Source organism: Mastigoproctus giganteus, chromosome 10, assembly GCF_048544385.1.
Source record: "Mastigoproctus giganteus isolate SK-2022 chromosome 10, ASM4854438v1, whole genome shotgun sequence".
Classification (NCBI taxonomy): Eukaryota; Metazoa; Arthropoda; class Arachnida; order Uropygi; family Thelyphonidae; genus Mastigoproctus; species Mastigoproctus giganteus.
The window spans coordinates 59112342-59125819 of record NC_143584.1 but is presented as its reverse complement, the minus strand read 5'-3'; the positions used below and the strand labels follow the sequence as shown (position 1 = coordinate 59125819).

General features: G+C 35.9%; 1 protein-coding gene across 2 annotated transcripts in view; it reads left to right on the top strand.

Annotated features, from left to right (window-relative positions):
• Positions 1-13478, top strand: part of LOC150079048 (CD109 antigen-like) — a 1092235-nt gene that overhangs the window by 699816 nt on the left and 378941 nt on the right. For both annotated transcript variants that reach the window (XM_090384122.1, XM_090384121.1), the window contains exon 22: positions 464-592. In XM_090384122.1, coding sequence (XP_090240248.1) covers positions 464-592 — 129 coding nt within the window. The remainder of the gene's footprint in view (positions 1-463; positions 593-13478) is intronic.

The window sequence follows — 13478 nt, the reverse complement described above, 5'->3', positions numbered from 1 at the left end:
TGCATGACTTCGTGCGGCAACTACCGCGCTGTCTACTGACTTATGGTGACGTTTCTGGTTATGGGTTCCTATGCGATTCACATTCCTTTAGATGTTATCTACCTCCCCTAAACGTTTGTACCAATATTTTTGAGACACCCTGTATATTTATGAAACACCCCAATTGCAGGTTTGCCAAATAATGACAAACCTGTGGTTGAATTGTAATTACCTTATGGGTAAATCAAAACAGAATTTTGTGATTTATGAAAATAGTATCCAGGTTGAAAAAAGTAGTGATATCAGAAGGTACAATCATTTAGATGTGATAAAAACATTAGGTCTTTGATGGCAGGGCCAGTTATTTTAGATGATTTGCAGCATAAATCTAAGTCATAGTTATTACTAATTGAATGAACATGAATGTATACGTTTGTATCAATTATGTATATTTCAGTTTCATTTATTTATAATTTTGATTCAGATTCCATCACAAGATGGTGTTCCAGTGTCTTTCCTGATTACTCCTCTCAAGCTTGGTTACATTACTATAAAAGTGACAGCAACTTCTTCTTTAGCTGGAGATTCTTTATATAAGAAGTTATTAGTAAAGGTAAGATTAGTTGCATTTTTCAATAACTGTACACCATAGTTCTTGATTATAGTGGAATGTGAGTTGTGCATTATTTTTAAGCCAAATGCAAAGTCACTGTTTTGCATGTTTATTATTATTTAAAACTTATTGATTTGTGTTATATTTTTGTTTAAAATTAATAGTGCACTTGTTATTTGTGTTTCTTGATAAAGTTTATTAATTAGTTGTTTGTATGTTTTTCAAAATTTCTTGGAACACAGTCTACTGCCATGTATGCTATCAATATAACAACAATAGTAGTTGTCTTCTATATAATTCCATAGGTGTATAGTTCTGTTCAAATTAGAACTTCATAACTGTTTTATTAGGGCCATAAACTATAAAGTAGTGTTATTATTTTCTTTTCACTTCATTTCAATTTTTGTCTAAGTTGTTTAATTTAGACAAAAGTCATGCCTCAGACTAGAGCAAAAAGTAACAGGCTCAGAGTAGTGGGAATGCTTTGATTTGGGAGAGAATTTCAGAGGTCAATTCTTCTGCAAATTAGGCTTTTATTATATGAGTTACTTGTTCCCTATTTGTTGAGTTACCTACTTGTGTTACTTGTTGAGTGAATGACAGAAAGCAATATTTTTGATCTGATTATTAGCATCAACTCTTCATCCATTAAGGATCTTTAATTTAATACCCATTTGTTGGGAGTGATCACAGTATATTAACATGAGATTTACTTAAATATGTAACTGCCGTTTAGGGCAAAGAGCAGGGCTTTTGTTTTTGTAAATATGACTGCAGTGGTCTCAGAAAGTTTTTGAATTCCATGCACTGGAACCAATCTAGCATTCAGAGAAGTAATTTTAGAAGCTACTCGGCTTTTTGATACCAACTATGAAATACCATTCCAGACATAGACCTAAATGGATGTCAAATGAATTAATGAATCTCCTTGAAAGAGGAGAAGAAAATGCATGCGATACATATAAATTATCTTATAAATCAACAGGGATTACCTTTATTTTAGATATAGGAAGCTTCTTTTCCAACTCTCCTAGTCCAACTCGCTAATAATTCTTGAGGATGGCGATATCCATTTTGTAAAGCAGGTGGGACATCTTCCCCACTGTCAGAACCGTAGTGTTCAGACCGTGCGGTCTCAACAATGAGCGCTCATGACTGCTGTCTACAAACACCATACTTCTGGCAGCATGGAAACCATTACTTGGATTGGCATAAAATTAGATTTTTGAGGTCTAAACTGTTTAATAAATATGGACCAATTATTTCTTTCGGTCCTATAGCTGGACTTTTGAGTTAAATTTAGGGGTCTAATAAAATTGGATATGGGGGGGATTATTCTTTACATTCCTTAAGTCGGACTAGAACTTTTCGGGCATCATGTTCACAGGAACGGAGCAACTCAACTTTATTATTAGACCCCTAATTTTATTAGACCCCTAAATTTAACTCAAAAGTCCAGCTATAGGACCGAAAGAAATAATCGGTCCATATTTATTAAACAGTTGGACTAGGAGAGTTGGAAAAGAAGCTTCCTATATCTAAAATAAAGGTAATCTCTGTTGATTTATAATATAATAGAATATAGGAATTATCGAGCACTTAATAGCTCTCAATTATCAAATATAAATTATCAGATGATACAGAAGACTTTGAACTATATGCCTAACCTTCCTTGTAGCTTGATGTAATCGTCACAAAGGAGGTTAGGCAAGTTAAGGTAGATTATGAGAGGTCTCTGGCACCATGGTAAGAAGCAGACATCTTCACTTATATTACAGTAGAAGGAGGTGGTTGAATCATCCATTTGATGTCTGTGGTTAAGTTAATGATGATCCTGCAGATTGCTGCCAAACTGAATATGTATTTTGCATCTATATTCAAACACGAGTTCTTTCAGGAGCTGAATGGCAGAAGTTCATCAAAGTCTAACAGGAAACTAAATGATTTTGTGATAACTGAGAGGAAAGTGAAAGAGAAATTGTTGAAGCTTAACAAAAAAAAAAGTCACCTGGAGTTGTGATCTACCTGATTATATTATACAAAGGAGGTAAGCAAACATTTAGCCATAATTATGAGAGTATCATTAAAACTATGGGAGGTCCCTATGGATTGCAGATAGTGTACATATATCCCCAATTCACAGAGGGGAATCAAAATGCGACATGAATATTTACAGACCTCTTAGCTTGACTTCAGTTGCAGGGGTAATAATAAAGTCTCTGGTTAAAGTATCCTTCAGTTTCTGAAGAATATGTTTCTCAGACTGAACCTGAAATAAAAATGCAAACTCCCTACCAGAAAAAAGGAAACTCCTTGACCTAGTATTCACAAATTTTGACGTAAATATTAATTACACTTCCAGTTATTTCCACTCGAATCATCTAGCCTTACTGCTTGACTTTGATCTCAAAACCAAGCATATCATCAATGAAGTCAGGCAATGCTCCTATAATTTCAGGAGATCCCCTTAACACAAAATTAGAAATGAAATTTCAAATGCTAACTGGCAATCCTTATTTAGTAGTCAAGATCCCAATACAATTTTGGATGTGCTGTATGACAACTTAGACATAATTATCAAAAATTATACACCCTAGAGCCATACAAAGTCAAACACTAAAAAATTTCCTGTGTGGTTCACAAAAGAAATAATTCAATTACTTAAGAAAAAAAAAACAAATGTTCATCAAATACAAAAACACACAGAGACATGACAACTATATCCAGTTTTCCAACCTAAGAAGTCAGATAAATCCAACCTAAGAAGTCAGATAAAAAAAAAAATCAATTTGGCTTACCAAAATTACTTATCCAACCTATAAAATGCAATGCTAAACAGGCATGATATGGATCCATTCTGGAGGCATTGGAAAATGGGTTATAAAAACCACAAACATATGAACAAAATATAGACCATTAAATTAGAAGAATTTGCAAAATACTACAGTGAAATATATACTGAAAAATTCTGACCACAATAGTAAGCTGGATAACACCTCTTCCTCCTCATATTTCAGTGATATCCTGACACAATTTGAAGTCAATACAAAAATTTTATTGAATACCCTTAATAAATTCAAATTAAGCTATGACACAAACACTGACAGTCTTCCCATGGCCCTTTGGAAACACTGCTTTGTTGTCCTGCAAAAACTTCTACATCTGATAAATTCCATTTTAAAAAAGGGATCACTCTCCGCAAAATTAAAGGAAACCACCATTACCCCACTTTTTAAAAAGGGTGCAAAAGACAGCCCTGCCTCCTTTCGACCCATACACAAAGCTAAGCAAGATCATTGAGAACATCATATACTCTCAGCTCTGCTGCTTTATGAAAAAGAAATTCAGCCACATTCATTATAGCTTCCTTATGGGCAGGTCAATAGTGACTAACCTACTCTCCATAGAACTTGACATCAAACATAGCCTTGATAATAACAATCAGATAGACATTTTATATCTGGACCTACAAAAAGCCTTTGATTTGGTACCACACAATTTGCTTTGCCTCAAATTAAAGCACATAGGTATATCAAGTAATGCCTTATCACTTATGTTAAACTTTTTATACAACAGGAAAAAGGTGCCTCCGTAGCCAGGTGGGAAGAAGCAGCAGTGTGTAGCACACGCTTCTTGATTAGACCGGGGTTCGAGCCGGTCACCACCAAATACGGAGGATGCGGAAAGGTCAGGGAATGACCACCGCATATCCCGGAGCAATATGGCCTTAGTTGCTAATGCTCCTAAAAACCAAATAACAACAACAACAACAGGAAAAGCAGAGTTCTTTTTGAAGGAAGTTACTCCTCCACTTTTCTTATACAAAGGGGAGTGCCACAGGGTTTTCCTCTTGGACCACTATTTTTTGTAATATATATTAATGACATAAAAGATTGTACGCAACATGTAGACATCAAAGTGCTCTCATATGCAGATGACTTGAAAATATACAAGACTGCAAAATACTGGAAAATGGATTAGACACTATCACCCGATGGATTACAAACAATGGCCTAAAACTAAACTTAGACAAATGTTGCACCATCTCTATTGCAGACTATCATAAAAAACACAAGATTAATTATACCTATAAAACCAATAATCATGAGATAATGAGAGTGCAAGAGGTTTCAGATTTGGGGGTATGGTTTTCTGCTAAGGGAAACTTCAACACACATGTAAATAAGACAGCAAAGGCCTCCAGATCCCTTGGAATGCTTAAAAGAATCTGCTTTGACTTTACCAATATACAGCTCATAAAAACAGCTTGCATAATGATATTTAATCCAATTCTAGAATATGCCTCACAGATCTGGAATCCTCACACCAAAATTCTTATAAAACAACTGGAACATATTCAGAAATCCATAGTCAGATTCCTAGTGTACAAGTGTAGATTGGAATCGAACACAAAATCTTATTATAAATGGTGCATTCACTTTGGGATGGTACCACTCTCTCAGAGAAGGGCTGTGGAAGACTGCAAGTTTCTGTTGCATCTGGTGGCTGGAAAGCTGGATGCTCCCGAGCTGCTCTTCCTCATCAATTTTAACTATTCTCCAAGAGCCTTGAGAAGACACAATCTGCTGACATTAGAGCCATTCAACTTAAATTCCACTATTTCAATAGAACTGCAAAATTGCTAAACGAATCCAACATTGATATTCTCGCTGAAGACATCAATATCAAAAAAAAGAGTTGCAAAGGTTCTACAATCAAGGATTTAGAAAATAAGAATAAATGATTAATTTAATAATAATAGTAAAAATAAAACAAAAAATATATATATATTAACTGTAAATATTTCAATAAACAAAGAAAATAATAAATATAATAATAAGAAATAATACAAAAAATGGATAACTATAATAATAATACAATTCAATCAATATAACTATTCATTGTGAGCAAACAAGAAAATATAACAACAAAGGTGTTTAGAAATACAAAAATCTCTGCTCTGTCACCCAGCGTTGCTTAAATGCAAATCATCTGTAACATAGATATTCCATTGTATATGCTGTATATTGACCTTGTATATTTGACATTGTATACTGACTGTAAATAGAATTATTACTGTATTGCTACTGTATTGTTATATTCCTCCTCTGTAAGGCTTCGGCTGTTCTGGAGTAATAATAAAAAAAAATAATAAATAAATAAAGAAGTAATGCAGGGCTCTAGACAGGATTGCAATTATACTGCAGTCATGGCATGGATTTGTTAGGGGCAATCTCATCTGATCAGTCTGATTGAATACAGTGATGCAGTGATAAAGGAACTAGATGCAAAAAGTAATTTTGATATCATATGCTCAGATTTCAGGAAAGCTTTTCCTGATGTTGCACATAACAGACTGCTATATAAATTGGGGCAATGTGGCATTAAGAGCAGGTTGCTGCTATGGAAAAGGGATGGTTGAGTGGGAGAACACTGAGAGTGGTTATTAATTGATACTGCTCTTCATGGACTGAAGCTATTAGTGAAGTCAACAATTAGCACAACAGTGAACCACAGTGTTCAGTTTGTTTTTTATATTTATTAATGAAATTGATGAAGGTATATCAGACTTAATATCTAAGTTTGCAGTTGATGCAAAGGTTCGAAGGGTAGTTAATATCAGTAATCAGGGTAAACTACTGCAACAGTATGTAAAAAATTTGGCAGATGGGCTTAGAAATTATAGCGAATTATAGCAAATATGAAGTTCTCTGAGCAGTGTAGACAGGCTACCAGGACAGTTCATGGGTGTTTCGTCTATGATACACAGTAATTTTGCTAGCAGGATAAGGAGGTGATCATCCTATTGTATAAGCAATGATAAGGTCACATCTTGAGTATTGCCTACAGGTCTGGAGGCCTCATTTTAAGAAGGATGTAGAACTGCTGAAATGGGTGCAGAGAAGGCCAGTGCAATTGGTGAAGGGAACAAAAGGCTGGTCTTACTAAGACAGGGTTCAATTCTGCAAATTGCAGAATGTGTAGACTGGCCATCTGTGAGATCTTATTGATGTTTTAGGCTTTGAATGGATTGAGCAAGCCCATTGTTAATGGCACTCTTCCTCATGATCAGACTGCACATATGAATGGACAGAAATTCAAATTGAACAATCAATTTGAATTTCAAATTCAACAATCAACCACCTGCAAGCCTTCAGCTTGCAGGTGGTTGATTGTTGGAACAAACCTCCAATTGTTGTTTTGGAAGTGGGCAGTTTTGAATAAATTCAAGGAAGAGCTTGAAGAGCTTGAATATATATATATATATATATATATATATATATATATACAGATTCTTGAAGTTGTTTGCAAGCCTTTTCAATAATGAGGTTATGTCCCATGTAAATCAGAGGCTGCATTGTTTTTTGGAACCTTAATTTGATATGTGTTTCTAATGGATCTTCAGCTACTTGGGATCAGGGGGAAGTGATCTGACTTTTTTAACTCTATTAAGTAGACATTACAGGGAAGTTAGCAGTGACCCTGAATAACCCTTTTGTTCTAGTCACCTAAACATATTACTCCCAAATAATAGAAAAGAAATTGATTTCCCAATGGCAAAATTTATGACAGGTTGCAAACAAAATTATATCAGATTAAGCGTATAATCAGACAGTGGCAGTCTAGTTTCTGCTCAAATCATAAAGTGGAACTTGTTCTAGCTTGGGCTTTGCATAGTTCATGTTATTTTACACATTCATTTTTGATGAGGGCCAAGTACCTCCCTATGTGTAATCTCTTTGATACCATTTTAATAATCAAGCATATTTCTATTGAATGCCCAAATTTTATGTATCTATATCACTTATGTTTTAGAGATTTTCACCATTCAATTGAGCCTTATTCAAGATTTTATATAGCAAAGGCAACATGTCTAAAATTTTTCAATTTTTAAATGCCATATGTCTTTATCAATATATATATATATATAAATGCATTTTAATAATTACCATTTACTTTCATCTTTACTTGTTTTTATTGATATTTGTTATTTGTTGACATTGTAAGCTCTTTGTAATAGTTGGTCTCTGTGGCGCACTATGGCCATAGTTGCCGATGCGCCCAATAAATTCCGAAACAAACAAACAAACAAAACAAACAATAGTTGGTCTCTAACTTTTAATTTAATTAATTGTCAACTTGGTGGATTATCGATTAAGTTGTCATTGCAAAACAAAAAATGAAATCAAATTACATAAACTACTGCACACGGATGCTGACAAGGTTTATATTGGGTTTCTGAAGTGGTACACATGATCTGGAACAATGTACAATATTCAGTTGTTAGGATACTTTCAATACTATATTATAAAAAGTATTTTTACAATGTTTTTTATTTTTTTCATTGTAAATTGTGGTTTTTTTATTTTATTATTATTATTTTCATTGTAAATTGTGGTTTTTTTATTTTATTATAATTATTATTATTTTATTTATTTATTTTTTTTGTAAGTTAAACTTTATGACTATCTAGGCTATTAAATGTTCTGTTTATACTCCAGCATTCTAAGTCAGAGGAGGTTTTTAATTTATCATTTCAATAAAGAATACAGTTGTTAACTCTATTTAGCAGTCGTGCAGGATTTGAGCACAGTTAACACAAATGTGTGCTTCTGTACTCTTGTGCTTGACTACTTGACTGAATTGAGCCAAAAATTCTGTTTATATTCTGGAATCACCACATATGGTCACAGGTGAATGCAAGGTAGAAAGGACAGGACCATTATTACCTTGTTTGGCAATTACCTGGGCTTGAATCTGGGTCACATCAGATGCATGTGCTGCTCTACTCTTTAATTTAACCACTTGGATTAGTTAGACCAACAGTAGTAAGTTGTCAATGCACAATAAAAAATTCAAGTCGCACCAAGCTGCCGCTCAGGAAGACTGATGTAGTTTATATTGGTGTCTGAGCTATTATGCATGTTTTGGGACCTTCTGGTATGGTGCAAAACCAGAAGGTCCCCAAAAAATGTAATGAGTTTGATGTGAAGTACCTGTTCAATTCAAATCCTAAATAACCTAACAACATCAGTTGTGTCATCTGAATTTTCCACATCCATTATGCAATAATTTAATCTGAGTTATTTTCTTCTTTGTATTCGCATATGTGTAAAACTTCTCTTTTGTTTTTTTTTTTTCCTCTCTTAGCCAGTGATTTCTATCGACTCATCCTTTGCCAAACTAACCTTTTCTGTGGTACTATCACAGATCAACTTGTAACAATCATTAGCTTCACTATTTTTCATTTTATTCCGTGCAAGCATTAAAAACACCATGTGTAATATGTGGTGTCTTACATGCTGGAATGTAACTAGTGTAACCTGTCTATGTAGCTGTCTAAACAAGAAATTAAAATGTTGAATTGCATGGCATTCATTTCACATGGGTAGAATACATGTGAATAGAATACATGTGAATAGAATACATCAAATCTACAGGAATCACCCTGAATTTTAACAGCGAGCAAAAAGAAAAATTTTTTTTTTGCCAACCAGGGTAATTAATAAATAAATAAATATTATGTTATCTTAACTCCTGTCTCTTCTGAGTCAAACAATGAAGATATAACATAGTAATCAGTGCATTATAGCCTCAGGTACTGATGCAACAACAAAACGAACTACATGAACAACTTCCTTCAACTGTAAATAGTACCCTTATATTGATGGACTTAGCATATTTTCTCATCATGCAGTATAAAGGTTAATGAAAGACAAGTACAACAAGCCTTACATGCTCACCTTAACTCCATGCAACTGGTTAATGAATTCAGGTTCTGGATATAAAAAATCAAGTGTACACATATTCTTTATCCTGAACCTGAATTGAGGCTTGGACAAAAGCTATTCCAGTAGTCTAGCACTACTCTTCCAGTAGTGCTAGACTACTGGAATAGCTTTTTATATCAGGCTTAATGTCTAAGTTTGCAGATGATACAAAGGTTGGTACACTACTGCAACAGGATCTAGAAAAGTTGAGCAGATGGGCTGAGAGGTGCCAACTGAAGTTTAACATCGACAAATTCAAAGTACTTTAAAGGGTAGCAGTAATCCCAGAGTAACGTACCAACTGTGGAGTACTACACTCATGGTAGTGGAGAATGAAAAAGACCTGGGGTTAATTATGCAGTCAGATATGAAATTTTCTGAGCAGTGCAGACAGACTGCAAGAATAGCTCAAGTTGTTTTGTCAATGATATACAGGAATTTTGCTATCAGGGATAAGGGGATGATTATCCCCTTGTATAAGGCAATGAGCAGGCCACACCTTGAGTACTGCATATATAGTCTGGAAGCTTCATTTTAGGAAAGATACTAGAGCGAATACAGAGAAGGGCAACAAGATTAGTGAATGGAACAAAGGGGTACTGTTACCAAGAAAGGTTTAAGTTCTGCAAATTGCAGCATCTGGAGACTAGGCCCTGCGAGGATTGTTTGTATGTTTGTTTGTTTGTTATTTGGAGCATTAGCAACTAAGGCCATATTGCTCCGGGATATGCGGTGGTCATTCCCTGACCTTTTCGCATCCTCCGTATTTGGTGGTGACCGGCTCGAACCCCGGTCTAATCAAGAAGCGTGTGCTACGCACTGCTGCTCATTCCCACCTGGCTATGGAGGCGCCATGACACCTACGCACTGCTGCTCCTTCCCACCTGACTACAGAGGCACCATGACACACCTGCGAGGAGATCTGATTGAAGTGTATAAGGCATTGAATGGTTTGAGCTAATGGGATTCTTTCTCTTGCTCAGATTCTGCAGCTGAGAGGGCATAAATTCAAATTGATGAAAGACAGTTGTAGAATAGGTGTGCAGGAATTTGCCTTTAGCCGGCAGGTGATTGATTGCTGGAACAAACTTCCATCTGTTGTTGTTGTGGAAGTTGACAACTTAAATGAATTTAAAGCTGAACTAGACAATTTTGGAGTGAATGGATCCGTGAAATGGGAAGGTTTATGTTGGCTGATGCTAGATAAGCTTGCTTTCTTGCATCGTATGCTTCTACTCATGCTAATGCTAATACTGGTACAACTAAATGTTCTTGTATAGTTTATTACTCTGGCACCCCCCCCCCCTTTGAAATTATTTAAGCCTGTTTCCTTAGCATTAACTTCCTATCCGAAACAAAATCTTGGAATCTTGCCAGTATTTGCTGTTTCAACAACAACAAACAAGGACTGTCAAAATGTGTACACACAATACTGTATTACCAAATAAATGTTTGGGCGTACTGCTAGTTACCCCCTCAGACAGTAGTTAACCCGAATCTTTAAGGTATCTTCAATGATACTGGCAAAAACCCACCACTTTGCATCTCCTTTGTTGAAATGTCTTGTTTCTAAAAAATAGATTCATTCTACCTACAAGTGAAACCATTCTGATAAAATTTCCCTCCGAAAGCCTTGCAGAATCCTTGAGGTCTTGAGTTAATTCCTACTAAAGGTTTCAGCATATAGAATGTAACATGCCTGGGTAGAATTGCAGACACTTGTACATTCTGGTCTAAACTCTACGAATTTTTTCGGTGTTGTATTGTATTTATCTAAAAAAATTGTCTGTTTTTGTGTGTTTGATATCGTTAGTTACCTAATGCTCTATTTATGCCCTCCTCCCCCTTAAAGTCTGATAATCTGTTGGTGATGTTACCATTTGTTGCTACCAGCATATACATCCTTGTTAACGTCTACTGTTCTTCATACCATGAGTGCCAAGCATGTTGTGACTAAGTGAATCAGCCTGGAAATTAGTGCTTTCTCTTGAAGTGATAAATTGTTTCTTTGTTTAGAGCTACACTAAAACATTAATCTAAGTGAAGAAATCTACTTTACTAGATTATAATCTCCCATTGTTTTGATTTTTTTCTTAGTACATATGTATTACTAACACTCTCTTCCATTTAATCACAAGTTGGCACTGCTCCGCGCAGTGGAAATTCCAGGCAGTGGTGGGGCTAAATTCTCCCGCACATAGAAAATTGCAGAAAATTGAATCTCCTAAAGCCCAGAAAGCCACTGGGTTCTCAGATGAAATGATAACAGGATGCAAACAGGATGGATCTATTTCCCTCACAGCCAAGTGTCAAAAACTGATAAAATGACATGTCCAGTTCCGACTTTTTTGATAATTCACTCCAACTGAAATGACAGTAAGTCACATTATGCACTGCTCTTGCTTCCCCAAGAGAGGGCTGGAAACCTTAGCTGAAAAATTAACATTCCAGTGGCTAAAATAGGGTTGAATTTGAAAGTGTCTGCAATCCTGTAGAGACATGATAGGAGGGAGTATATGATGAGAGCCCTGTTGATCAATTCGGCCCTGGAAAGATTGTGCAAGGCTCAAAGGGTAGAATTTTTTTCAGCCTGAACTGTACTTGTTAACAGGAGAGACTGGGATGGGATACACTTAAATAGAAAGGGGACAAGATGAGGGGGCAGTGTTAGGTGGGTCGTAGATTGGGGGGATACAAGGACTAATAGATTAACAGTAGCCACTAGAAGAGGTGAAAGTGATTCTTGCACTGCTTCTATTGGAATGAGCCGCAGCCTGGAAAATAAGATGCAGGATATTTCAGAGACTGCTGAGAATCATTGGGGTACAAGTAAACACATGGGTTGTGTTAGAGTAGCTAAGAAAAAGAACAGGTGCATGTATACTTGTGTGTACACCAATGCTAGGAGTTTAGAAAATAAATTTGATGAATTTGAGGTATTGCTCAAAACATCAAAGGCAGATATTGTGGGGATTTCAGAGATGTGGTGTCACACAGATATAAGGAGTGCAGAACTGGAATTTGGGGAGTACAATGAGAAGGGATAGACAGGATAGGAAGAGAGGAGGGGTTATGCTATTAGTTAAGAAATACATAAAATCCAAGGAAGTGAAGCCAGTCGACATTGCTGGACAGTGCAGTGTCGAGTCAGTTTGGTGTGACATAAGCATTGGGAGATCAAAATTGAGAGTAGAAGTGTGCTATAGGCCTAATGACTCTGATAAGTATAATAAGAAATTGTACAGGGAAATAGAGTGGGCCAGTAAATCAGAGAGTCTTATAATGGGGGATTTTAATTTCCCAGATATTGACTGGAATTTGGGGACTGGTCACTCACACACACTAGCAAGGCTTTTGGGGATTTATTGGATGATTGTTTTCTATATCAGCATGTTCGGGAGGCAACTAGAGGGAGTAATACTCTTGATTTGATTATCAGTAGTGATTCTTCATGCATTAAGAATCTGCAGGTAAATGAACCACTAGGTGGCAGTGATCACAGTGTGCTGAAGTGGGATTTACTCAAAGAGGTAACTACCATTAGGGGTAAGGGGAAGGGTTATTGCTTTCGTAAAGGTGACTACGATGGACTGAGACAGTATTTAAATTCTATACAGTGGGACCAACTGATGATGTTACCAACAGCAAATTCAAAATGGGAAGCATTCAAAGAATTTATCTTGGAAGCTACTAGGCTTTACATACCAATTAAGAAATATTGTTCAAGGTTTAGGCCCAAGTGGATGTCAGATGAACTAATGAGACATATGGCAGAGAAGGAAAATGCATGGGATACATACAAATTAACATGTGACACAGAAGCCTATGATAGATACAAGTTGATCTGTAACAAAGTTACAAAGGAGGTTAGGCAGGCGAAGGCAGATTACCAGAAATCTTTGGCAAGGGATGCAAAGAAAAACAGCAAAGAGTTCTTTACTTATGTAAACTCTAGAAGGAAGGGGATGAATCAGATTGGTCCACTTGATATTGATGGGTCAACTGTTGATGATCCTGCTCAGGTAGCTAACAAACTAAATGAATATTTTGCATCGACATTCACACATGGGGAGTTATTCAGCGAGGGGAATGCCAGAGGTGTATTCAACTCTGGC